Source organism: Podarcis pityusensis (genome assembly GCF_964106645.2).
Source record: "Podarcis pityusensis genome assembly, chromosome: 8".
Lineage (NCBI taxonomy): Eukaryota > Metazoa > Chordata > Lepidosauria > Squamata > Lacertidae > Podarcis > Podarcis pityusensis.
In genome coordinates, this window is record NC_138033.1 from 31,789,891 (window position 1) to 31,816,882 (window position 26,992).

Consider the following 26,992-nt stretch of genomic DNA (forward strand, 5'->3'; position numbering starts at 1 on the left):
TTATAACAATTAACAAAGCTTTTATTGCTATGAACAGCTTAACAGAAAAACAGAAAAATCTGTCATGCTAGCATTCTGTGTGCAATTAACACCAGTACCAACCCAACTTTCATCTTATAACATCAGTTTTTTTACCACTAGGGTCACTCTCTCTTACCCCACACAACCACATCTAATTTCAAAAAAACCCCAGAAATAGTGGAACTTTATTCACTTGTATCTCTCACCATCAAACCCTTTTGTTCAGGAAGTTATTAAGCATGAATTTGCATGGTCATACTGGAGAATGCTTGTTTTCAGGCTATACTGAAAATGTGCTTGTGGTGTGCCAATCAGCTTTGCCACAGACAGTTTGAGATTTTGCATGCCAAGGCTCACACCATTTACAGAACCAATCAAGATGAACCACAGTGGCAAATGCATTATTTTAAAACCCAGATCTGCTCTGATCATTTAGAAACGAGGGAGTCCAATTTGAAGGGTAACGGAGGGTGATAAACCTTTCACCACTTGAAGCTTACACAGTCTGTTCCCCAATGTGATTTCCCCCTACCTGAATGCTGTTGTTGTTGCCATTAGAATTCCCACCTGCTGTTTACAATATGGTTGGCAGAGATCCAAGTCTCAATACATTGACCTGTGACTGTTGCATCCAATTTGGTAGCAAGAAAGCTTTCCAGGAAAATAGAGGTGGCCCTTTAACAAGTGGTGTGCAAACATTACTTTGCAAACCAGTCCATGTGGTATCATCACCCTAACAAGAGGTGAAGATCACATTATCTCTCCCACTGGTTCTCCAGTTTTCTGGCCAGGTACAGAAGCATGGCAAGATTCTCATTGGCAGGACAATACAGCTGACTGACTTACCAAAATTGTTATGTGAATGCTTAGTAAAATTGGTCATCAGTATTCACCTCTTGCAAAATCATCACCAGTGGTCATAATGTCTTTTTCACCATGAGCACATTCTGAATATTGATCAAATCTTGCCAGAGGACAAGGATTATGAGAGTCATGAACAACAACAACAAAAGCAAATATATATTTAAAAAATTGGAAAAGTAAAAGCACAAATCCAATATTAGGTTTCCTTCCCCAGCCCCAGCCCCCCCCCCCGCTTTTTCCCTGAGATAAATTCTTAATTGCATTGCCATGCCTCACTACAATCTTTAAAGCCACCTTTCCCTTTCTTTGCATTTTGTTTTTAAACAACTACAGCTTAGTCCTTGAGGGCCACAAGGCTCTTAGGGCATCTGTGTATTAGGCCCCTGGGTCTGAAGATGGGACTCAACCTGCTGGATGAGGGATAAAGTTTCCTGCAACAATGAGTTGGGTTCTCCAGCAACATATGCAATGCAAGGAATCTGGGGCGAAGATAGAACCTGTGACACTTCACAAGGTGGCAAAGCATCAGAACAAAGGATGCTCTGTAAGAATGAGGAATCTATTATGTTTGCTCCATCTGCTTCATGTTGATCTGGGCACACAGGCTCAGAAGACAAAAGAAGCTCAATAGTCTTCCAGATATGTGATTGATCAGCATCACCACAGAGCTGCACATGATCCCTGTCCTGATGTGGCTGTGCTCCCAAGATTCCCAGACTCAAGTTGCTCCACTGTTCCACTGCCCAAGAAGAACTACTTAGTGACTGGAGAGTATCACCTACAGGAAAGTGGTTGGCTTCATTTCCTGCCTCTTCATGCCGCAAAGAGGAAGGATCTCTATGAAATGTCTCTCCACCAAGCTCTTCAGGGTGAACAAAGACAGCATCAGCTGCTAAAGGCTCTTGTCTTGGAAGGACTAGCAGGGGCCCCTCATTTCCACAGAGAAGGCTATCTATGGACAATTGTTGTGGTGGCCATGTCTGGCAAGTGTCCACTTGTGGAAGAGAAAAGCTATCCGCTCCAGCGCTGTCCTTTAAAGTGATATTCTTTCTCCTGGCTTTTGGTAAAGGATTAGATATTGTTTCCAAACTGCCTGTACATGTTCTCTTGGGCAGAATTAGTCCCAGCAACAAAGAAGGGTGGCATGGCTCAAGCCCTATGGAAAGAAAGAAAGCAAATAAACAAAATGACATGTTTCTGTAACTCTAGTGAGAACCCAAGGACAAAAGCATGAGAATCTCAGCTGTTCTTAAAACAGGTGCCTTAGCTAACGGAAAACTACAATAATTTGACTGCAGTATGCACCCTGACATTTTAAAAGCAAACTGGGGGGAGGGGCAAATCATTCAATAAATTTAAAAAATCAAGTCCTTAAACACACTAGCAATCATCTAACCTGTTTAGAAAAAAGCAGACGTGTACTGCTTTAGAAAATGTAAAATTTATGGTGTGTGTCTAAGGGTTTAACACCAGACACAGACCGAAGTGATGTAGTAGAATAATCCTTATTATGAAACTTCATTTACATGATGGAATCACTTCAATCAATTTGGTGCTTCCCACTGCCCTGCCTGCCTCTTTTCATTCCCTCACATCAGTCCTAGGAAATAGCATTCTTGATAAATGGACACATGATTCCCTAGCGCTTTGCAATGAGAAATAAAAGAATACCACCACTTCCAAATGTCAACAAATACATTTTAATATCCTGCTCCAGCCAGATGATCAAATTTTGTGCTGTCTCAGAATAGGCATGCAAAAGTCATATCAGATAACATGATGAAAAAGGCCAACGGCAGAGGGATTCAGAAAAGTGGACTTTTTAAGATGACCAGCAATTGAAGGATTCTGCTCAGGGGGGCATACACATATCTGCCTCATACGCCAAACATTCAAGATTCATTTTCAAACTCTGGGAAGCTGCATCACTCCAGAAGCTCCAATGTGCATACAGCGGTTTCAATGAGTACAGGCAGCTCCACAAAATCAGTAATGATCCAATTTGCTACACAAACCAGCTCCATGTGCATACTGGAGTCAGGGCCAACATCTAGGGTGGACTCAGAAGCCCCAGAATCCTTCAGTGTACTCCTTATTTTCTTTCCATGGCCTGTATTCTCTGGCAGATATTTTGCAATAATATATGCTAAACATCTGTTTCCTAGTTCCAAAATTTGGATTTGTTTTGGTAGCAAATATACAAAGCCTTGGCACTCTTGCCATTAGCACATGGCCTGGGTATTTTTCACTGAGTTACTCCAAGGGAAATGTCATTCTTCACACCATCCACTATGTTATCTCTGGCGAATCAATGAAAATAATAAATGAATGGAAAGAAAACCTACCCACGTGACTGAAAAAATGAAAGTTTACTAGCCCCTTCTCTCTCCCCGCCCCGCTTTTTCCCCAACTCTCTTCTCCCCCAACTATATACTGTATACATCAAAGTTTCACATCAAATATAACTGATCTGTAGAAAGAACTTTATGATCTGAAAATAGAGATGATGTATGTATTTTTGTAACCCCAGAAAATCTTTAATAAAAAACATTTTTTTAAAAAAGTCCTCTTGTTTGCCTTTACACCTTCTGCCTATCACTGTCATTAGATTTCTACAAGCTTCTGTATGCTGAGAAGTAAAATTTCTCTTTTGTTTACCCTCTCTGTGCCATGGTACAAATAATCTTATAAACCTCTATCATGTCCTTCCCTCCTCAGTCTTCCCCACCCCCAATCTAACAAAACTACTTATACAAACAAAATTCATGCAGAAAAGAAATTGTAGTAGAATAGCCATATTAGTTTACAGTGGAAAGGAAAATCTGAGTATTGACTTAATGTGGCACAAAGTATATTTTCCAGAAAGATATCTATGATAATTATTCAATTCCACTTCCATGAACTTCAAGAAAAAGGAGAAAGATTTGTTCCCAGTTCCTACCTGGACCACCAAATGCGTGCAGTTTAGAAGGCACAGGCTGGTAAGCTGCTAATGGCACCATGAATATCTCCATCTGGTTGCTGTCCACGATGCCATATCTTTGTTTATTGTTCAAGTAGGAATACAGTGTGTTATAAGGGTCGAAGCCTTTGGATAAGCTGGGGTGGAATCTTATCACTCCCATCTCCTGCGCAAACATGGGAAGAAAAAGAAAAGCTATTATCAGGGAGTACAGAGATCCTATGAAAAGGAACATTTTGCCTATTGAGCACCTGTTCTTCTTGTAAGGATCAGGACATTCAGCTCAGGGAGGGCCCCACACAACACAGCTGCCAGGCGGGGCTCTGTGGCTGAAGAGCTTTTCACACCTCCTTTGGAAGAAAGCCTAACACCTCCCTTCTGCCGTCTGACTTACTGCCGCTGGTGCACCACTGTGGCCTCAAGCAACCCTACAGATCAGGTCAGGTCGGGAGGAAAATTTCTTCAGTCAAGAATAAGGGTGGCAGCAGGGAATGGCTCATCAAGTCCGGGGCCTGGAAATCACATCCACTCCTGTAAGGTTAGGTCATGCTGGACTGATTCTAGCTGCAGTTTGACTCAAAGCCAGAAGGCAGGGCCTGAGGATGAGTATCCTATCTGGCTCCCTGCTACCACTTTATAGTTGTTGGTAACTTCTAGGTTGCCACATCTGGCAGCAACTGGGGGTGGGTTGGGGGACATCAGATGCTGCACAAGATATCTGGGAGTTCCCAAGTGGTGTCCACTCCAGTTGCAGCCTCTCTGACGAAGAGGGAAGAAGAATGCATTTAGTTTCCAGTGGCTGTGAGGCTTTGAGCCCTTCTATTCCCACATTAAGCTTCTGTTTTTGCATTCTTTCTCTCTTTCTTTCTATTTGTACTTTTGGTTTTTTGTATACATTGCTCACTTCTAGCCATTAAGAGGCTCCGAGAAAGAACCTTCCCTAATCAAGGCAGGAAGATGACAGGCGTTCAAGAAAGATCCTGCCTCCTCAGAAAGTGTTTGTTAGCCCTACCTACTCCAGCCCACAGTCTGGTCTTTTACTATCTGCAACTGCAACAATTCTGGAAACAGGAAAGCGTAACAGAAGAGAGTTCTGGATGGTGCTGACATAATTTTTTTTTTACTAGGAACTACCAACATAGTAAGATAAAATCCTTGTACTTAAATAATAATAACAACAATAATAATTGATTTATACCCCACCCATCCGGCTAGGTTTCCCCAGCCACTCTGGGCGGCTTCCAACAGAACACTAAAATACAATAACTTATTAAACATTAAAAGCTTCCCTAAACAGGGCTGCTTTCAGATGTCTTCTATGGTTTTCTTTCCTTATAAATGCCCCACCACCATCTGTGTGATGAAACAGATTTGCATGTATAGGAAAGGCAAGAAGTAATTACTAAATTTATTCTTTAGCTCAGAAATTACAGATGTAACTATCAGGAGGCCCTAGATTGCTACGAACAATGTTATTCACCTTCCAATCTAGCTACAAGGGCTCATACTGTTCTTTGATTTATGCTGCGCATCTGGTGTTGCAGTATACTGGGTGTTACTTACTTACTTACACACACACACACACACACACACACACACACACTAGGGCTGGGCAATATGATGATATATCATCCAAAACCAGTTTGAAGTCTATAACGTGATATTGGTTTCATAGTTTTTGACCGGGCAATATGTCATGAATCATGATGTGTGTTAGGGCTATGCAATATATCATCCAAAACCAGTTTCAATACCATATCATGATACTGGTTTTATCATTTTTGACCTGACAATATATTGTGAATCACAGTGTGTGTGCGTGTGTGTGTGTGCGCGCGCGCGCTATGCAAAAATCACAATGTGGCGAAAACTGTAAAACCAGCCAATGCCTCTACATAGCTCCATCGTTATTTCAGACATTATGATTTATCAGTATATTGCAATGTTTAGCTGGTGATATATCACAAAGTTGAAAAGCAGAAATCGCCCAGCCTTACTGTTCACCTCTACATAGTTCTAGCCTTATTTCAGACACTGTGATATATTGGTATATCACAACACTTAGGTGGTGATATATCGCGATGTTGAAAACCAGATATCTCCCAGCCCTAACACAAACACCTTAAAACAATGTCATTAAGCTACAGCCCTAAAACAGTTCAGAGCAAAACTACAATCCTTGAATGATATATCTCTGGACCCAAGGACTCAGTGGAAATATCAACCTGCAGAAAAGCAAAGTCTGGATGAGAGAACTTTTGTTCAGAGCTGCATCTATGCTACCTTCCCTATACAGATGGCACACACATGCACCTGCAGAATTACCGTATTTTTTTCTCTATAAGACTCACTTTTTCCCTCCTAAAAAGTAAGGGGGAATGTGTGTGCGTCTTATGGAGTGAATGCAGGCTGCGCAGCTATCCCAGAAGCCAGAACAGCAAGAGGGATTGCTGCTTTCATTGCGCAACGATCCTTCTTGCTGTTCTGGCTTCTGAGATTCAGAATATTTTTTTTCTTGTTTTCCTCCTCCAAAAACTAGGTGCGTCTTGTGGTCTGGTGCGTCTTATAGAGCAAAAAATACGGTACCTATGGTAATTACAGAAGCAAAAAATCTGCTACATAGCTGATGCTATGTAACATGTAATTTGGCTCCAAATCCCACTCTTTACAAAGGAGGATCCTGAGGAGGCACAAATCTGCATTGGATGTTCCTGATGGGGCTGTAGGAACCTTCAAGGTCAACTGTGGTATCAAATAAGCAACAGAGCCTGATTAAAATAAGAACCTTTCAGAGAGATACCTTGCTGTTTGCTGGCCATATGCTGTCTAGATAGGACCAGACATCCTCCGGGAGAATACAGCCCCTTCCCTGTAGAAGATGTGGTAAGGCCTGGATGAATCACAAGAGCATAAAGGAAGATCACTATCATAAGAGAAATCCACATGTCTGTGATTGAATTTTGTACACTGATCTAGTGGAAACAGATCTAGAATGAATATTATCTTAGCAACCCTTCTAGGGCTGTTTTAAGGGCAGCAGTTCTCTCCTAACTGAAGATGGGGAGTGCAGGGAGGCTTCCTAAAACTTTCATGGCAGGAATATGATTTGAAGCATGGATATTCCATCTCATAATTTACTGTCTTAGTACACTACACCAGCTTTATGACTTATTGTCACAATATCAGAATCCCTGGAATATCAGTTTCAACTTAACCAGGGAAGAGTAGAAAGAAAACTTATTTTGTCCTCTCTTTTTACCCTGCTGCTCTAACAGAGACAGTAAGGCTTATTTAGCAATTGCTTATCCCTCCTCCAGAGCTATTAGGACTTGGTCAGACATCCCACCCAAGAAGCAAAATAAAAGGGATGCTCTGATAAGAGTAGTGGCAAACTTGCTGAAAGTTCTTAAATGGGTGGAGATATTGAGCTGTACCTAAACTAGCCCTGCTCATACCCAGTAGAGGCTCTTACACTTGGACTACTGGGGCACAACCCTCCCAAAGAGAATGGCAAACACATTTTTAAAGGACCCCCCTCCCCAATTTTAAAGCCACCCATTCTTTCCTGTCCCACACACATTTTATGCTTCCATTTGAACTCAAGAGAAGTTCTGGAGATATTTCCATCCATCTGCTTTTCTCGGGTCAATCTGCTCTCTGTATCACTTAGCCACACTTAATCCAAAAGTACTGGATAGTAAAGAGGTCCCTCCCATATTCCTCAAGGAGAACTGCCAATTTTTGAGCCCTGCTAGTGCAACTCGTACAGCACTCGTACAGCACGTTGGCGAAAAATATTCAGTTGTTCAAAAATAATTTTACACCATTTATCAAATATGTGAGAAAGAGACAATTACTTACAAAGTGCCATGAAAACTTACAAACTACCAAAAATAAAGTGAACTTGCAATATTAGATTTTTGGGCCCTGGCTGAACAGTTTCCCCTCCTTCCTGTTATGAAGGCAATCTACATTGACTAGAGAGGACCTAGTCTGTTCCAGCCTTATCAAATCATACAACTGTTCTGAGCAAACTCAGAGCCATTTCCCTGAAGGCTACCAGATCTCCTCATAGGTTTAGCAGTACGTTTTTCTGGAAAAAATGTGGGGGAACTCAACACAAAGCTTGTCTGTCTGTCTGTCTGTCTGTTTGTTTGTTTTTGTTAGTTTGTTTGTTTAATGTGGGATCCAGTCGCAGTGCCACACACATACAGGCAGTGGTTAAATGTAAGATGTGATTAATAAACTCAAGCAAACAATGATCTGGATTAGAAATGGCCACAAATTTGTTGATTACAGATATAGGTGGATTTTTGGCTCAGGCATTGGGTGTATGTCTGTTTCAGCCCCCCCCCCCCCTAAAAAAATCAATTAATTTAAAAAAGGTAAGGGAACCAAGTTCCTGCTCAAAAAAACCCTTGGACTTTAGTAACCAGAGAATTAACATGTTCCCTTCCCCAAAAGAGCCTTTTTATTTTAGTATTTTGTTTTGTGGCTTTGCCAGAGAGCGACCAAGCAAGCAATAGCGGGCACATTGTGAGTCGTTTTCCTTTAAAAATATCTATTTTTTTTATTTGGTCACTTTGCATTTATTTTTGTGAATTTCCTGGGAGAATGGTGGATAGCTTGTGTATGTATTGCAACGAACTGTGCATTAACCATTTCCCTGTACTCATTCATTAAAAACTGCAGCAGGTGTTGGTAAGGATTCTTTTAATTTAGAAAAAAGTGTGTTTTGGATAATGAAAAGTTAAAATTGATTTGGGGTGAGGATAACTGCATGCAACTGGAAGCAAGTGTTCCTCACATTTTAAAAGTTTTTGCATGTTTCTTTGGTTCTTTGGAAATGGATATGTAGCTGTAATCAATACACGAATTCACAAACTTATGCTGCGAGGTCTGCCTTAACTTCTAAATAAGAGCTATGCAGTCAGTATTGTCTGAAAATGATTCTTGAGTCCTCTTGCTTAGCAGCTCTTTCCCTGTCCATAGATGTGCAAAGAATAATGGGTGTTTTCCATCAAGGAGACGGTGGCAATCTGCACATCTGTAATGGTACACTTTCTTAAATAAGTGTTGTATGAGTCCTATTGTGATGAAGCGAGGTTAAAAACGGCAACCTGTCATGGGCCAGGAGTCAGCTTCTCCTGCTGAACAGCAGCCTGAAGGGGGAGAAGGCAGAGTGACTCCACCTGCAGCTGATTAGCCTTCAAAGACACAGAGAAGGCACTGATGAGAACCAGCTGGCTCCAGCCTTCTTAAACAGAGCTCTCAGCAGCAGTCAGAGGCTGGAAACAAAGCCTGTGGTTCCTGGCCCTACCTTGCTGCTTCCTGCTCTCCAGCTGGACCCTTGGCTTCGTGATCATCTGATTCCCCAACCTCTGGATTGTCTATGTGGATTGCTGTTTGCCCAACCCTTGGAACGGACTTGACTTTGTATGCTGACTCTGCCAGGTGCATCTCAAAGACTCCTATTTCCTGTTTGTTTGGGCTCGCACTCCACCGAGCTCTGCACGCTGTTGCTTGGCAACGGGACTATGACACAGCACTACCAAGTCAAAGTGTTACCAGCCACCACTGCTCATACCTGTGACAGATTACAGCTGGATCCAGAAACAGGATATGCTTTTGCCACAAATTGCTTCACACTGAACATGTGAATGACTCCTTCCCAGATGGCGGAGTTCCTGGGCTGCTTCTCCACTCGTCGATGTTTCTTTGGAATGTGAGGTGAGATGGGGCTAAAAGAGATGAGGAAATATGCAAATCCAGTTCTGTTCAGAATTGTAGAACTGGAAGAGACCTCGAAGACCATCTAGTCCAACCCCCGGGGCTCAATGTAGGATCTGCAATACAGGATCTTGCAACTACAACATCCCGAACAGATGGCTATCCACTCTGCTTAAATACCTTCAGAAAAGAACTCGCCACTTCCGGATGCACGTTCCACCATCAAATAGCTCTTAGGAAATGTCTTCTAATGTTGGCATTCTGCCAGCTCTTGAAGACACACCTGTTTACGCAAGCATTCCCCTGAACTGAACTTCTGGTTTTATTGTTTTTAAAACTGTTTTTAAATGTCATTCTTCTCAACTGCTTGTTTTATTGGGTCCAATCCAAACAGACACAAAGGAATGTGGTAAATGGAGCCTGCTATTCCTCCTGCTCCTCTCACTGCTAGCTATCCCAAAGAGTGCAGCTATTGGCTATTCAAAGCGGGATCGGCAAGGCTGGGGAAGAACATTTCAAGCTATTGGGACACTCTGTTGTGGACCTTAAGGTAGCTATCCCTGAACAAAGGAACTTCAAAGGGAAATCCCAACATGAGACGGCCGAGTTACAATTTATCAAGAAATTTGATTCTAGTTCATTTGGGCCTGAATAGAGACAATTGTTTCCTGTCCAACTACAGGTGTTATTTTACTCAGCAATGCTAAGCAGATTCTGTTATCACCAATTGTTGTAATGTTTCATAGTGTTTGCATACAGTTAAGCTCTAATTAAATTGGCACAGGCTGTACTTTTGTACTTCCTTACCAATGAACTCCAGTTTTTATACTCCCTCACTCCCCCGCCCCCTTACACACATACAAACTGAGAGGTATTGCAATGCATCTGATGAAGTGGACTCTAATCCATGAAAACTAACACCATAATAAATTTAATAGTCTTTAAAGTGCTTTTTTTCTTTTCTTTTCAAGAGACTAACAAAAGTACCCCTCTGGAAGTTGTTGCAATGGAAGCCATCTGTTTCTGTGGATCATTGTTTTTTAAATTTTTGTTAAGTCAGAACGTTCAGAACTATTCCTCAACAACTCAGCCAATAACAGAGGACATACTGATACCAAATATGACAGCCAACAACTACAAAGGTTCCAAAAACACCAGACTAAGTCTCAGAATTTTTCTTCTATCTGTTGGATGGGTGGTAGAAGAGTAAGAATCACATTTCCCCTATAAATCTAGATGTGCTGTGCTTTATTATCTCATTTCTCTCTTGGACCTAAAAGGCTATCCAACGGAAATTTTCCTCTTACCCTTGTATGAAGGGAAAATGGCAATGCATGCCTGAGTTACTGCTACAGCTTAAAAGTAACTGTGTTGATATCCACCAAATGAACAAAGCTTCACACATCTCAGACTGACTTATTTCTTTTAAGGTTTAATGTATCGCATTTTTAAAAGTGTTGCGTTATTTATAGGGTTTATCTTCAATATTAAAGTTCTGGGGGTTGAGAAGTATGAATTATACAGACCTGTCCACATGAAGAGGCCTTTCTCCTTCCTCTGAGAACATGGTGCTTGGGTGCCAATGTTTGGTGGCATTTGCTTTCTGTTTTAAAGCGTGCTTGTACGTAGGTGGCTTAAATCCCTGCTCACCGCCGGCAGTAATTTGTCCTAGAAAGCCAGAAGGAACAGTGCTATTTTCCCCCCACATTAAAAGATTCTGAATCAATTTTCAAGAATCCTTTTTCTCCGTTGTCAAATTTAATTGGCAGGCCCAAGATTTTTCTACTGCCGCTTGGATTTGAAGATTGACTTTGGAGTTTTGTATTTGAAGAAATAATAAATAAAAACTCACAAACTCAGAAGGTCAGTCTTATAAAGAATGGCTGGAATCTTTAATTCGGTGGTCCAAAAAAGCAATCCCTCTTTTTGCTGCAGAATGTTAACAAGTTTGGTAACTTACCAAAACAACTAAGATAGTTAGGATCCTCAGAACAATTCCGCTGAACATCATCTGGGTCTCTCACAGATACTCTAGGAATCTCAGAACTATGGTTCACCTCTTTGGCTGACTGTGATCCCTAAAAATAATGCAAGGTGGCAAGTTACTGTGCCCTTAACTTTTGGTTTCACTGACTACAATTAGTCTCATTAGTTAAACAACTCAATAGTCAATTAATCGGGGGGGGGGGATTAAAAGTTTGCAGCACTTGTAAGAGCTAATGTTGACTCCTTTACAGCATCTGGCAAATTATGCGGCTCTCTGATCCTATCCAGAACAGGCTCTGACCAAAGCACTACTGAAAGCATAATCAAACTCACTAACAAAAAGTCGAAGGGACTGTAGTGTGAGGTGCACCATTACTTTTCAGACCTGCACCCCCAGGGTCCCTACGCAGGTTCCGTAGTACAAGCAAGTGCAACCCATTGCTCTTCTTTTATAGTGATTACAGGAAATTTTAATGACGAGCAGGGAAAAGTCTAGGGCCACATTTAGGCTCTGTTTTTGCTGCACCTGCTTGGACTCAAGGCACTGGCACTGTTAAGTAGTTCTCTACTACCCAACAATCTGCACAGAAACCTGTGTCAGAAATTCATCACATGCAGCTCAAATGCCTGCTTCATGCAATCTGGTTGATCTCAGGCACCTATATATTTTTCCTTGAGCATGAAATGATTTGCACAGTATATGCTCAGTTGGTTGTGCTTGTCTGAACATCGCTATCTACTCACAAATATTTCTTGGAACATCAAGTCCTCTTCTGCTTCTCTCTCTATCTCTACAATTCCTTTGTGGTTGAATTTTGCAGAGCAACACCTTGGTGCTTCTTGTTCCTCTCTCTCTATTATTTCCAGCGCCTGCAAACAGCACAGTGATGTAGGCATTGCTCTAAATATGCATTTGAGGGGGGCACTTCACATATAATGCTTTTGGGCTTACACTTGATATATAATGCACAAATGCAATAAACATGTGTTTACCAAGATTGTATCATACACATACACTTGTTATGGAACCAGGGTTGACTATGACCTGAAGCATACACTCAGTGGCACAGGTTTGCCACCACGTATGTGTGAAAGAGTCCTAAAGCTAGGATACACATGGAAAAATAAAGCCAAACATGTCCCACCGCTGGGCTTCTATTAGGACGTATTTTTCTCTAGTAAGTAAATTGCCGTCAGATAAGCATAGAGCAAGCTGCTGACTCTGAAACAACTTCGGGGTCCAAGCTGGAAACTGATTCGCTCTGCTTTGCCTTTTCCTGGGCATAAAATGATTACTTACACGTTTGTTCTCTTTGGCTCTCCACTCTGCTAGTTCCGGGGGTGCCATCTCAAAGGAGCTCATCTGAACTAGTCTCTTGGGGGTAATCTCCCCAAGTATTAATTTGCGGAAGAGGTACTGAAATAAAGTGAAACAAACAATCCTCATTAGAAAGACTATTTATTAGAATAACAATAAAGCAACTTTTGCAGGTTGTTTAAAAAAAGGCTGAGAGAGTGAGCCATTTTGCATAGTGAAGGATATCTTACTAGCACAGCCAATTTAAAAAATAACAGTGATGGCCAGACACATCTTTCAACCCTAGAGAGGGAATAAAGATTACTGGATGACAAGTGTAACGAAGGGTACAAGTCAACAAAACATAGGGGGGGAAATGTCTATCTTTCACCGCGATTTACAATCTTTGCGTAATAAGGAGAATCACACTGCCCATTAAAAATATCATGAGGCAAATAAAGAGTTTTGTGTGCTTTTTCATTTTGTTTTTCTGACCTGGTTTTCTGCAGATTTTAAGTTGAAGAGCAGACTGCGGTACTTGTTCTTGTAGTTTTGTTCAACACAGCAAAACCGTTTGAAAATCTCCTGCTCCACTTTCTTTGCTATCTTCACGACTGTTTTTTTCTGTACACACAGGTCAGGCAAATCATCCAACCTGAAACACAGAAGGCAAGGAATGTGTTGATTTACCTAGACAGGGCATCCACACAAGGGCTGATCTGCAAACATGCCTGCACTTTCACAAATAAACTGGTCAGTGGGCCAAGCCCAGAGTCCACAACATCTCAATGCAACAGATAAATGTGTAATGCTAGTGTGGTATAACTGCTAGTTATTGACTTGGGCCATTTTGAGGATATCATGGGATATCATGATATGTATCATGTCTTGTACTTTTTGAAGGAATGGTGGGATAAAAAGAATAATGCTACAAATGTTTCAGATTACCTTTACCACCTTACAATCAAGAATCATACATAAGTTCCTTTCCTGTGTAGACTGAGACGTCCAGGCATTTTTACCTTTTCAAAAGAGCTTCCCTCAAGGCATCCACAACCTTATGACGACTTTGTTCCTGAGTCAGCTGAGAACTGTGAACTGGAGCTGGTGCCTTGCTAGGTCCCTGGCGTCTCTTGTTCTTCTTTGTCCTATCATCATCTTAGAACAAGAGAAAGAACTTTCAGATCTTCCAACATTCTCCCAAAGGAACTTACAGAACAGAAATTATATGAAGACTCAGTACTGCCTGCTTTTAAGGCAGGGGTATGGAACCTCAGGCATGGGGGCCAAAAGAGCTCTCTGTATGACCCTTTGAACTCTCCAGACCACACCCATCACTGGCCTTACTTTAAAGCAAGAGCATTTTTGCCTGGTGTGCTTGAACTATGCGCCCCTTGTTTTTCTTGATGGAGGTGTTTGTGTGTGTGTGTGGAGAAAGTAGTCTACAGTACAAAGGTAAAATTTCTATTTGTTGCTCTGCCCAGTTTTGCCTCCGACTCCACCTACCACTGGCATGTGGCCTTCAGAACTTTGCCTAGAATGGAACAAAAATTGTTCCCCATCTGTTTAAGGGGTTAAGCTTTTCTGAAAAATCAATGGCTACATTCTCAGTTACAGAAGTGAGAAACACACATGCACTCAAAACAGCCAACACTCATTTTCTTCTCCCAGCTGAAGACTGCTCTCTAGTAATCAGCAGCCAAAAGCAAAATATATCATAGTACTACATAATTAAAACTTGTATAAACAATTCTTTTTGGGGAGTAATGGCCCCACAATTTTGTTTCAAGGCGCAAATATTATTTCCCCCCACTGCTGCCCCAGGCTGTGCTTGTTTTATACAACACCTTGGTATTGCTGGTTAAATGCAATTCACCCTCAAGGTAACACCTGTTGCCACTGAGACGCTACAAGATGACTGCATGATGGTCAGCTACATGAGCACTTCCCCATTTTTAACATCTGAACATTCATTGATATAGCCTATAAAAAGGAGGGGGGAGTAGCCAGCATGAGCAGACCCTGGAGTCTAGAGCTGTGAAGATGTTGTGAAATGCTGTTGCTTTCATTCCACAGTACTTGGAACCACCGAGGGATAAAAAGGAACATTTTGCTACCACAGCAAAAATGCAAATTCAGTGGTTTTTTTATCAACACTGTCTAATTTGCCTAATGTACTCCAGCTGCTGTACTGCAGCATTTTAAAATCAAAATTTGAGTTTATTTGCCCTCCAAAGTACTAGCCTCAGTCCTAGAGTAAATTTTAAAATATCCACAGAATGAAAAAAAGTGTGAGCCACAATGTGTCATAGCAGTTGTTGTTCTGGGCATAGCAGGACTCTCAACAGTTTGGTACCCATGATGGGCTTGCTTTGGTTACTGCCAGTGCTGTGATAAAACGTTCAAGAAATAAAGAACTTGCCCTCTTCACAGTTCCTTCCCCAGGGAAGCCACACTGCCAACAGCTTTCTCTACACTTGGAAAAGCATCAGAGCTGAAACTATTTGAGCACACAACCCTTAACTGCTTCAGACAAGGTGTACTATAAGCATTTTTCAGTGGCTGCTTTTTAAAAAAGAAAAGAACATTCTGCCCTGAGAAAACCTTCTGACTCTAGGACACCAACAGGTGGTTTTGTAACACCTCATGGACTCAACAAGCCCTTCATCAGTCTGAAAATATCCTGGGGTTTATCAAATACCATTTCAGTATTGAACTGGTTACTGAAATGTTTGAGCTATATAGAAGTAGAACACACAAATCTGTAGCTAGTGAGCTCTAACTGAGCAGGGATAGGGACCCTTCTAGAAGTTATGATTGCAGGGCCCTATCCTCTTGGCCTGCATATAAAGCATCTATTTAATGCACATTTAAAGGACATGACTTTCCCACCCCACCCCCCAAAAAATCCAGAGAACTGTAGTTTAAGGGTGTTGGGAACTGCAGCTCTCTGCTACAACTGCAGTACTCAGGATTCTTTGGGGAAGTTGTTTTTTTAAATACATGTCGTGTACACAGCTTTATACCACATAAAGCACTGTGCACAGTGATACCATGAGCCCCCTCCTGCCAACCTAGCAGTTTGAAAGCACACTAGTGCAAGCAGATAAATAGGTACCGCTGCGGCAGGAAGGTAAACAGCATTTCCGTGCGCTCTGGTTTCCGTCACGGTGTTCCGTTGCGCCAGAAGCGATTTAGTCATGCTGGTCACATGACCCGGAAAGCTATCTGTGGACAAACGCCGGCTCCCTCGGCCTGAAAGTGAGATGAGCGCTGCACCCCATAATCGCCTTTGACTGGATTTAACTGTCCAGGGGTCCCTCACCCTTACCTTTATTACCTATGAGCCCCAATGGATCAGACCAAAGGTCCTATGGGAAGTCGCAGGCCTGAGTGCAACTGCATTCGCCTCATGCGATTTCCAACCAGTAGCATTCAGAGGCATACTGCCTCTGACAGTGGAGGGCAAACGTAAGACATCCTGGCTACATAGCTTTTATTCTCCATAGATCTGTGTCTTCGTCATTCATTCATACATTATTTGTAACACTGGTGAGAGGGAAGACTTCAGCCTTGTGAGCTCTATTCTGCTATTCTGTATTTTTGCTATATCTCCATTTGATAACTCCAATATCCACCAACCAGTCAGGCGTAAAATTGTGGCTGAGTGTACCGAGTCAATTATCTACTGTGTCTCAAAAGCCACACACTAGAATAATCTGCATATAGAAATATATATCTGTATCTGTGTCGTGGCAAATCAGGTATATGAACAAGAACTCTTATATACATTGTTAACAAATCAATATTCAAATTTTACAAGAGGAACACAGAAACCGATATGCAACTAGCAAAAGCCCAGCCATGATAGAGAATTATTTTTAGTTGGAATTTATGGATCTTCTGTAAAGCGCCCAGATGTCTACCTGTCAATTTTACCTTTTGCCCACCCATGGGGACTGATGGCTAAAAGCCATACATGTTCAGTAAATAAGCAGCAACTTACCTAAATTCAAAGGCTTGTGCTGAATGACAGTTTCTGAATACAGCTTCCCTTCATTTTTACTATTTGGTAGCAGAAGAGCACAGTTGCCTTGGCTTTCCTTGTGCTGTGGGAATTGCAGTGAGGATGGTTGGAAGAAAAATGGAACTAAGTTACTGGTTTCTTTGGACCTTTAATCAGGAAAAATTGATAAAGTAAGAGACCTTTTGCTGAATAGCCATAAACGGATTTCTTCTATGAGCCCTAACCATGGCCATGACTGGTATTGATGAACTGGAAAGAATAAAGACATGGTCCCCTTTAATTGATGGATTGAAGACATGACAGCGCTCACAACATATGAATGGATTGCTTATTGACACAGACTTCATTTGGAGAAATATATTGGCATTTGGAAATAATTTATACAGGATATAGTAGGCTATCAACAATCATATATATATTATGACAATAACAGTACTTACATATCTATAGAAAAATGCAAGTGTAACTGATTATATTGCGGGGGCTCAATTAGTGCCAGCGCCTTCTGTAAAGAGCTTGGGTGTAACCTTTGACGCCTCCCTTTCCATGAAGGCGCAGGTTGCAGCCACAGCAAAGGTGGCATTTTTCCATCTCCGCCATATTAAGCAGTTGGTCCCTTACCTTTCTCGCCCTGATCTGGCCACAGTGATCCATGCAACGGTCACCTCCAGGCTTGATTATTGTAACTCGCTCTACGCGGGGCTGCCCTTGAAGCTGACCTAAAAACTCCAGCGGGTGCAGAATGCCGCGGCGAGGTCCCCTACGGGGCCCTTGCTGTGGGATCACATTCATCCAGTGCTTTACCCGGTGGAGTAAAGGGTCAGGTTTAAGGTGTTGGTTTTGACCTTTAAAGCCCTATGCAGCCTAGGACCCACAGGACTGCCTCTCCTGGTATGCCCCGTGGACCTTAAGGTCCACAAATGACAACATTTTGGAGGTCCCAGGTCGCAAGGTAGTTAGATTGGTCGCAACTAGGGCCAGGGCCTTTTCAGTACTGGCCCCAACTTGGTGGAACGCTCTGTCACAAGAGACTAGGGCCCTGTGGGACCTGACATCTTTCCGCAGGGCCTGTAAGACAGAGCTGTTCCGCCTGGCCTTTGGTTTGGACTCAGTCTGACCCTTGTTTCCCTCCCCTTATGGTTTCTGATCTATGGGCTATGTTTAAAATGAGGCTGCATTTTAAATTGCATTTTAACCTGGATTTTAAATTAGTTTTTTTCTATTATGTTTTTACTGTAATTTTATTGGTGTTAGCTGGCTCTGGCCGAGGAGGGCGGGGTATAAATAAATTCTTATTCTTATTCTTATTCTTATTCTTATTATTTAGTCTGCTATACCTACTCTATATATCTACAGTGGGTATGGGTGTAAATTTTTTATTCTTTTTATTCTTCTTTGCACTTTTTTCTTCTTTTTCTTTTTTCACTTTCTTCTGTGAAACTGAAATTCTCTTAATTAAAAATTGAAAATAAATGGATTCTTGATCTGCTCATTATGTTAAATTTCTCTTTTCAGATAAAGCAGTGTGAGTGCTGCACAAATAAGTACCGTATTTTTTGCTTTATAAGACTCACTTTTTCCCTCCTAAAAAGTAAGGGGAAATGTGTGTGCGTCTTATGGAGTGAATGCAGGCTGCGCAGCTATCCCAGAAGCCAGAACAGCAAGAGGGATTGCTGCTTTCACTGCGTAGTGATCCCTCTTGCTGTTCTGGCTTCTGAGATTCAGAATATTTTTTTTCTTGTTTTGCTCCTCCAAAAACTAGGTGCGTCTTGTGGTCTGGTGCGTCTTATAGAACAAAAAATACGGTAATCAAACTGACAAAATAGAAATGGTACAATACTTCATGTTCTCTTTACCCATCTCACCAACAGGATACCTTCTGTCTATGATAGGAATTGACAACTTGGTGCCTTTCTTGGCATTCCTAAATCAATCTGTCAGTAATATTGCTGGTCTATAGCTTTCCACTCTGAATGGTTTGTAAGTTTCTAAGGGGGAGAAGTGCAGAGATGGGTTTCTCCCCTTGTGATCCTTCCCTTCCACTTAGCCTACATTTTGTTGTCTATGCTCTGATAACCTCTAGCCTGGATTACTGCAATGTGTGCGATACATGGGGCTGCTTCTGACGATGATTCAGAAACTTCAGCTGGTGCAGAATCTGGCGACCAGGTTGCTCACTGGGGCAAGATGGTTTCAGCACTGACTGCCAATTAGCTTCTGGGTCCAATTCAAAGTGCTGGTTTTGACCTATAAAGCCTTAAATGGCTCAGAACCACAATATCCCAAGAACTACCTTTCTCCAGATGAACCTACCCAAACCGAGATCATCATCTGAGGACCTTCTTCCTGTGCCTCCTTCATGAGATCCAGAGGGTAGCAACATGAGAACAGGCCTTTTCGGTTGTGGCTCTCCATTTTGTGGAATGCTCTCCCCCGGGAGATATGGCTGGCCCCTTCATTATACACCTTTAGATGCCAGACAAAAACATTCCTCTTCAATCAAACCTTTGGTTGATTAATATCTGATACCCTTTTAAAACTGCTGGGAAGATACTTGGTTTGTTTTTGTTCTTATTTATATTACTTATTTTGTGGGTTTTATATTGTGTTTTTGTGTTGTGAACTTCCCTGAGATCTATGACTGAATGGCTGCATGCAGATTTCAGTGAATAATAATAATATTTCAGCAGCAAGGATAGCAAGAAAGGAAGTTTAAAAAGGGGATATTTTTGTTGCATGACATTTGCTTTGCTGGATTTTTCAACAAGGCAATCCACTTGACACCAGAGGCAAGATTTAAAAAACGCAACAATGAACAAAGGGATGGATGAACAAATACTCCCTTTAGCCAGCTCAGTGCTGAGAGGTATCAGTCACATTCTCCTTTCACACAGCCTCTGCAGCATGACTGGCACCAGAGACAAGTTCGGCTTCCAACAAATTAATAAGCTCTTGACATCACTACGAAGCAGAAAGAGGCCTGAAACTTATTGCAAACTCCTATCCAATCATCTTCATTAAAAAGGAGCTTCCTCAACTATCTTAACCTTTATTGCTGTCAGCTGCTAATCATTCTACTCAGTTATTTCATCATGCTGCAATGTAATGGGAAATATATACTGAATGGGATCTAGTAATGTGCACCTCGTCATCTGATGAATCCTCCAGTTCTATGAGCTTCCCCAAAGTGAACATTTCATCACTGCGAGTCTGAGTTCCAAGGACTTTGACTGTTGACCCAGACAATTCCTAAAAGAAGTAAATTATAGAACAAATAGAATCAAACAGAAAATAGTTTTAAATATAAGACTAGGAGAGTATGGGGGAGGAGTGGGAACTGTCGTAAATTCCACCATGATCCTAAAATGGATCTATATTTGGCAGCTAAGCTTTCTGCTTTATTGGATCCAGGAACAGGAATTCATACATGAGGCTAAAAGGCATTAATTGACACATTTGGGTTTGTAATGTAGGTATAATAAACTGATCAAAGCGCTCATTTCAATTACAAATGCCTCTTCTCTGATTTCTCTTTGGACATTAATAAAGCAGCAGGACAAGAGGGGCTCTTATAGTGTTTTTTGCCCTTTTTTGTATCTGTAATGCAGATGCAAAATCTAAAGTGGACAGACTGTACACTCAGTTTAATGTGACTCTACTTGCTACCTCACATTAATATTTACATGGTCACACAATTTTATTTTATTTTTTAAAATTATGGACAGTTCCTTATTTAAGTCACTTTGTCATTATAGTAAAAAGAAAGGTTGAGGAAAGTTTTAGTGTTATGTAGAAAAGATCATCTTAGCAACAAAAGGCAGCTGTCAATCAATATGCAGCAGAATCCTATTCAGAAGCAAATCCCATTGTATTCAGTGGAGCTTACTTCCCCAGTGACTGCAACCTGAAAAAACTGTTGATCATATCCATTTTTCTACCAGTTAATAAGCACATGTGCCCTTCACTAGCAGTCTCACAAATTATAAACTGAAACTCATTGATTAATCAACTAACACTGTAATCACAACCCCCTCTGCATTGGGCTGGGGAGGAGCCGGTTTAAGAGGTGTCACTCCACAGGTAACAGAGCTCCCAATTTGCCTGTTAGGTGAAAGTGATGCAAGTGGGATCCCCTCCACCTCAAGTGGCAGCTTGCATAAAACCCTAAAACAGGGCATTATGGGAATGGGGAAGGGCTGACTTGACCTGACTTGACCTGCTAGATCTCAAGTCAGCCTCACTATCATCATGTGATGACATCAGGCCCAACGCTGCACAAGCAAATGGTTGCAAAGTTCCATTAAGACTTTTCAGAACTTTACACCTTAAATTTTAAAAATCTTCCTTGCATCTTCTGTTACCTCAAAGGAACAATATTAGAGTCAGAGGGTGTAAGTGTTTAATTAATGTTGATGTGTACCTTTGCTAAACAGTACTCAACATTATAAGAAGATCTTGGTGTTAGGAATAGACATTGCTTGAGTTACATGAAGTACTGTGTAGAACTACCATTCTAATTCCACTTCCAGCCAATCATGGAAAAGCAAGGCTTCAACCAAAAGCACAAGGATACGAGTGGTCAATTCATCGAGTCAGTGCCTGGCCGTCCCACACTGAACCACTTCTAATTTCAGAAGTGCCAACTATCTAAAGCAGAGGTTTTCAACCTTTTGGGGACCGCAGCTCCCTTGACCAACTACATTCTTTCTGCGGCTTCCCTGTGAGGAAATGCGCTCCAAGCCTCAGAAGCCAAATTATGTCACCCCTTGCCTGCAGAGTCCACAGTCCTTTACCCTTTGCCCCAAAGAGAGGTGCCTCTTCACTCCCCACTTGTCTATCTATTCCCCACAGCAAGGACTAGTGGACTGGCTGGCTGGGCTCCCTCACCCACTTGCTAGCTTACTCCAAGGCCGTCTCAGTTCCTGGCAACCAGCACCCCCTGGCCAGCCCCAGAGGTACCATTTGCTAGGGGAAGCTTATAGCCAGGCCTGCTGCAACCAACAGCCACGCAAGCCCTAGGGGGGCAGAGACGCAAGAGGGCAAAAATCCACATACAGAAAGATAAAATTAGAGAAAGAAGAGAGATGAAAACGTGTGGTATCTCAACATCCCAGAGACAAATCTCAAGGGAAGAAGAGTCCACTAGAAGAATCTGATTCCTCTGTTCTGCAATACTGGTATTTGTCAACTCATTGTGATGATTAGGATCATTTTCACCCCTCATTTCACTTCATAATTACAAAACTGATCCTCTTGGAAAGTCTGTAGCTTCTTGCTTTCCTCTCCCTTCCATTTGGCTGTTGGTAGGACAAATCAAATAGTCCTACATATGAGCTGGCTCTAGCACAGACACATCTACAAGATAGTCACAAATATAGCTGCAGGGAGAGGCTGGGTTGCAAGTAATTACTCTAAGCTGGCGCAGATTAACCTCCGTGTGCGACAGCTGATTTACACCTGTCTATTCAGTACATCCACAAGATGAAGCAGCAGCAGACTGCTCCGCAGGCCATCACAAATACACACTGGGGTTCAAAAGTAGTGCTGTGCAAACTGCCCCATTATCAAATTTTAAGTGGCCATCACAAGCTCAAAGTTAATCTGCATCAGTTTACAAATTCGTAGAGTTGTGTACATAACCAAATGCCTATGTAGTTCAGAACACTGAGACAGAACTACTTATTAACTTTCAGAGAACAGGCCCAGCTTTAGGCGTTGGTGTGATTCAGGGGAATATGACTCTTCACGTCAAGCCTGATAACCTCACAATCTTTTATCTGCTGTATTTCCAGAGAACACTGGAAGAAATGTCAATCTAGCTTAGTGCTGCCTACAATGGTTGGCATAGGCTCTCATAGGGACATTCTCAGCCCTACTTGGCGATGCCACACATGAAACCACTTTGACCTTTTTTTATAATCACGTGGTACATTTCATGAAATGAAATTAAACAAACATTGGACCTGCATGCTGAGCTACAGCCCTCCTGATGTTAACATGCCCAAAGGGCTAATAATTGAAGCTGCAGTCCTAGCCCTACTTACTCCCAATTTAATGGGACTTCTGAGAAGACTGCAATCTTAAATTACAATTAGCACCCTAAAGCTGGCCAGTTTTAACCTGGAACAAGGCATCTACGGTAGGTAATTAATGGTTATTCAAGGGGATAATTAATCAGTTAGCTTATTTCTATCCCAGTGCTGTAGTGGTATATCCTACCTCTTTATTAAATTTAAAGGAGCTATGTTGCATACTGCAACTTGAGAAATAAGATGGTAAAGCCTAGAGTTCAAATACTGCATTAAAATTAGATTACTTAATCCTCACCAAACCATAACCATAAAGCAATGAGGACAGTAAGAAGATGACATACGTAAAAGACCATTTTTACACCGTGAGATTGATGTGGTCGCAGGCTTTCTTCCTCCTTGGACAGAAAGAGAACACACCAATTATAAACCAACTTTTAAAAGCAATCTGTTTTTTAGTTGGCTGATTAAGAGAAATATCTAACAGATCACCCGTCCCCCACACTCACTGTTTCCCATCAAGATCAACAAAGAACACCTTTCCAACCATCAGTGTTCAAAATCCAGATAATTTTTAAAGCATGTACAAGTGTTCTCTGAAGCTTGCCAAGTACGACAGGAGGAATTACATTTCTTACTCTGGCGGGATTGGCTAGGGCTTTTATCATGGAATACTGTAGAGGTCTCATTTTAGGGCCAGTTTTCGTACATGATATTTTTATGTTATAAATAGTCCTGAAACTTTGATAGGATAAAATAACAAATCCCATTTTTAAAAAAATACAAATATTCAGGTTTTCTACTTCACCAAGATTTGAAACTAATTAGAATTTTTTAAATTATTTTTTATTTTTCCATTTTACAAATATTTTGACTAAGTTTACAGTCAACGTGCCAAATCTTAATGACCCCCTCCCCCCTTTCTGCTGTTACTTATGGTGTATCTTTTACCCCTGCATATCCAATTCAAACCTGTTTACTAAATTTTCCTTTTGTATCCCCTTTAAATTGTAACTGCACATTTTTATGTCAATCCCGCTAATGACATAAGTTGTTTACAATAATTTTTAAAACAGTCCACAGATTTTCCCTATTCTATATTAGGTTTGAAGCTAATTAGAAATCACTGGTGAAGTGGGAAGGCAGGTTATTTGGGACTTAAATTTTTAGACTATTTTAACTGATACGTTTTACCAAGACTGCCAGCCTCTTTGAGCTTCCTGTCTGGGATGTAAAGGTAAGATACATATGACAAACATGGGTATTACTTAACGGCTGCTAAGGCCAGGTAGGAAGAATTTACAATAAAAAGCATGTGGAATAGGGGGAGGGAATATGCTATCCTAATTGGCTTACTCTTGGTCCCTTAACTACAGTAGTGTTTGCACCAGCCTACAGTGAACATACTACTACAACCACACCTGCACAGGACTGTTTTCTTCGGCTGGTTGAGTATTCACACTTTCTTCTACATTGTTGATCTCGCCATCCAAGTCCTCTTGGTGATCACTTGATATTCTTCTTTTCTCACTGAGCTTGATAACTGCAGTGCCATCTGTGAATGACTGATACCCTGACTTGCTCTCCAACTGTGGAAAGTCAAGACCATGATCTAAAATAACATCTCCACACTCCAGGTCTCTGAAATTGTTTTCTTCATCTGTGGCACACACAGAATCTTCCTGATCTATAACTTCATCAATTTTCAGAAGAAACCAGCAACTATCCATATTCATGTTCCCAGACAAGGTATTGTTTGGGTTTAGAGTCTCATGTTCTTCCACACCCACTTGTTCTCTGAGAAATTCTTCAGCCGATGCATCCATAGAATCTGAAACAATTCTTTCTCCTATGGACATCTCACTTTTCATTATGTCAGAAACTGTGTCCTTCAAGTCTAATTTAAGATTGACCCCTGAAACAAAGTTAGGTTCAAATTCAGAGTTTGCCTGACATATGTCTCCTTTCTTAACAGTTGTATCAGGCGACAGAGGAGAAGAAGCGCCCATTCTTCTGGATATTTTGGAGACCTTGGTTTCACTAAATGAATTTTCAGATGAAAAACAGGAATAAATTTTGTGAGTCTGTAAAGCTTCTGTATGAAAAGTAGCTATCAGATTTTGACTAGTATCACTGACTGATGTTTCTCCTAAAAAGCTAGGTAATGTGTCCATATCTTGATACTCTTGATACTGCGTCTCATGAATTGGAGAAGTATCTAAACACTCTTTCTCTTTTTCAATTTCTTCTTCATGACAATGATGGATAACGGAATTATCATGGCATGATTCCTTAGAAGAAAATCTTGCAAAAATACCTTCATCACATAGGGCAGATATATCTGTAGATTTTGCTCTTTCAGCTTTAATGCCAAAATCATTATTTGTTTCCCCAGGGTCTGATTCTCCAGAACTTAGCACTTGAACAGAGGTGTCGAGTTCCAAGCTACTTTCCACCTTGTTCACTTTTTCATATTCCAGTTGTCCCCCAGCATTCTTAATCTTGGGGGATGTCTTTAGCTTTTTAGTACAATTTTTATCCAACAAGTCAAACAGGGCAACCCTTAGTTTTTCATAAATACCGTCCTTCCTTTTGTTTTGCATTTTCTGTGGCAATTTCTTTGGATTCAGATGCATTAAACAATGTTTTTGTTTTCTTTGCTGGTTGGTATCTTTCAAAAGCACATAGCAAGGCTTTGTTAATTTTGTTGCTATACCTTTCATTCTGCTTGGCCAAGGTTCTGACAAAGTTTCAGAGGCCAACAGTCTGTGTGAGATTTTTTCAGATGGTACAGATTCCTTTCTGAGACCTTATCTGCAATGTCTTTCAGAGTAAGAGCTAACTGTTGCTTGTACTGTTCTTTTCCTGCAAGGTGCTCATTGACCCATGTTGTTTTCTCCACCTTGACTGCAACCTGCCTATTTCGGGAAATGCTGCAAACTGTGGTAGGAAAGAAAAGGTTTTAATTATGGTAGTGGTGTGGTGTAAGGCACAGCATCAGCTCTGCCTCCTAATCCCCCCCCCCAATGTCTCTAAAGACTAATGTACCCTATGCACGCTCAAAATATATAGGCTGAACCAAAAGTAACATTTTTAAAAATCAGCTTTGCACATGCTCTGCAGAAGCCACACATGTGCAGAATGTACATGTTCACATTAACAGATAAGCCCAGCATATCCAGAGGTGTTCCCTCTTGCCAGATGTTGTGATGCTACTATCCACATAGAATACATGTTCATATCAGCCTAACAACTAATATCACCATCGTACACTCTTTGAAACTCCCTCCACAGGAATATAGGTACAGCCTCATCACTTAAAAAAACCACACTAATGAAAGCATTCTTACTCGAGCCTGTTTGGCAGAATTGTGTTGCATATATATATATATATATATATATATCACATACACACACACACACAGTGTGTGTGTATACAATATACACATACACACCTACGTTTTCCCCTATTTAAATAATTTCCATGTGTTTAAGTGTCTTGTAAGCTACTTTGAAAGGCCAGCATACCCAGAAAGGCAGGTTTAAACTACTTTTGCTTTTAAAAGCTGCCCAGACTTCCACCGTTGTAAAATAATATATATTGTTCTGGGAAGAGGATAGGCTGGCTTGGAACCTAAAGAGCTCTTCATAACTCCAATTTCCCTCCAGAGCTGACCACCGTCTCTCCTATCGATTCTAGAACACCCCTCTCCCTTCCTCACAAACGATTCAAAAAAACGAGACGGGTGTGCCAAACAGGCGCAGGATGGGGAAGAACAATTGGGGGGAGGGGGAGGGAAAATGCAGAGAGTCAACAAGCACGCGCTTCTCCCTTAACGATTGCCACACGAGCCTCTTTCCCGGGCGCTGGCTCCCTCCTACGCCTCCTCGCGCTCCACCTGCAGCGCCGCCCACGCCAGCACGACGCCAAGACGGGGCGGGGATAAATAGGAATCTGCGCCACGTGACCTTGGATCAAGCGGGAAACTTGCAGATTCTTTGCCTAGACGCACGTCACAAAGAGGAGGAGGCGAGGCTTGGGGTTTGAAAACGAAAGGCCGTTGGCCGGCTGTTAA

General features: G+C 41.5%; 1 protein-coding gene across 9 annotated transcripts; it reads right to left on the reverse strand.

Annotated features, from left to right (window-relative positions):
- On the reverse strand, window positions 1-26,889 carry SPOCD1 (SPOC domain containing 1). 9 transcript variants are annotated; one of them, XM_081019597.1, is made up of 16 exons: window positions 26,770-26,889; window positions 24,338-25,856; window positions 23,261-23,314; window positions 20,032-20,136; window positions 19,201-19,353; window positions 16,867-16,969; window positions 13,883-14,018; window positions 13,356-13,515; window positions 12,864-12,980; window positions 12,308-12,433; window positions 11,538-11,655; window positions 11,104-11,245; window positions 9,435-9,588; window positions 6,648-6,737; window positions 3,827-4,013; window positions 1-2,041 (listed from the first exon to the last, which is right to left on the reverse strand). In XM_081019597.1, the coding sequence occupies exons 2-16, from the start codon at window positions 25,637-25,639 to the stop codon at window positions 1,245-1,247; spliced, it is 3,744 nt and encodes a 1,247-aa protein (XP_080875723.1). In that variant the 5' UTR covers window positions 25,640-25,856; window positions 26,770-26,889; the 3' UTR covers window positions 1-1,244. The 9 variants fall into 9 exon arrangements, with proteins under 9 accessions (XP_080875723.1, XP_080875721.1, XP_080875720.1 ...); XM_081019595.1 differs by having other exon boundaries at window positions 26,755-26,885; XM_081019594.1 differs by having other exon boundaries at window positions 26,445-26,833.
- Between the last annotated feature and the right edge of the window lie 103 nt (window positions 26,890-26,992).

Bases quoted from the DNA above. Each gene is read 5' to 3' on its own strand.
- SPOCD1 (XM_081019597.1), bottom strand. From the start codon at position 25,639: ATGAAAGGTATAGCAACAAAATTAACAAAGCCTTGCTATGTGCTTTTG. The intron at 12,434-12,863 runs GTAAGTAATCAT...TGCTGTTTGCAG, and splicing joins GAGCCAAAGAGAACAAACGT to GCGCTGGAAATAATAGAGAG. The intron at 2,042-3,826 runs GTAGGAACTGGG...TTCTTTCCATAG, and splicing joins GCACGCATTTGGTGGTCCAG to GGCTTGAGCCATGCCACCCT.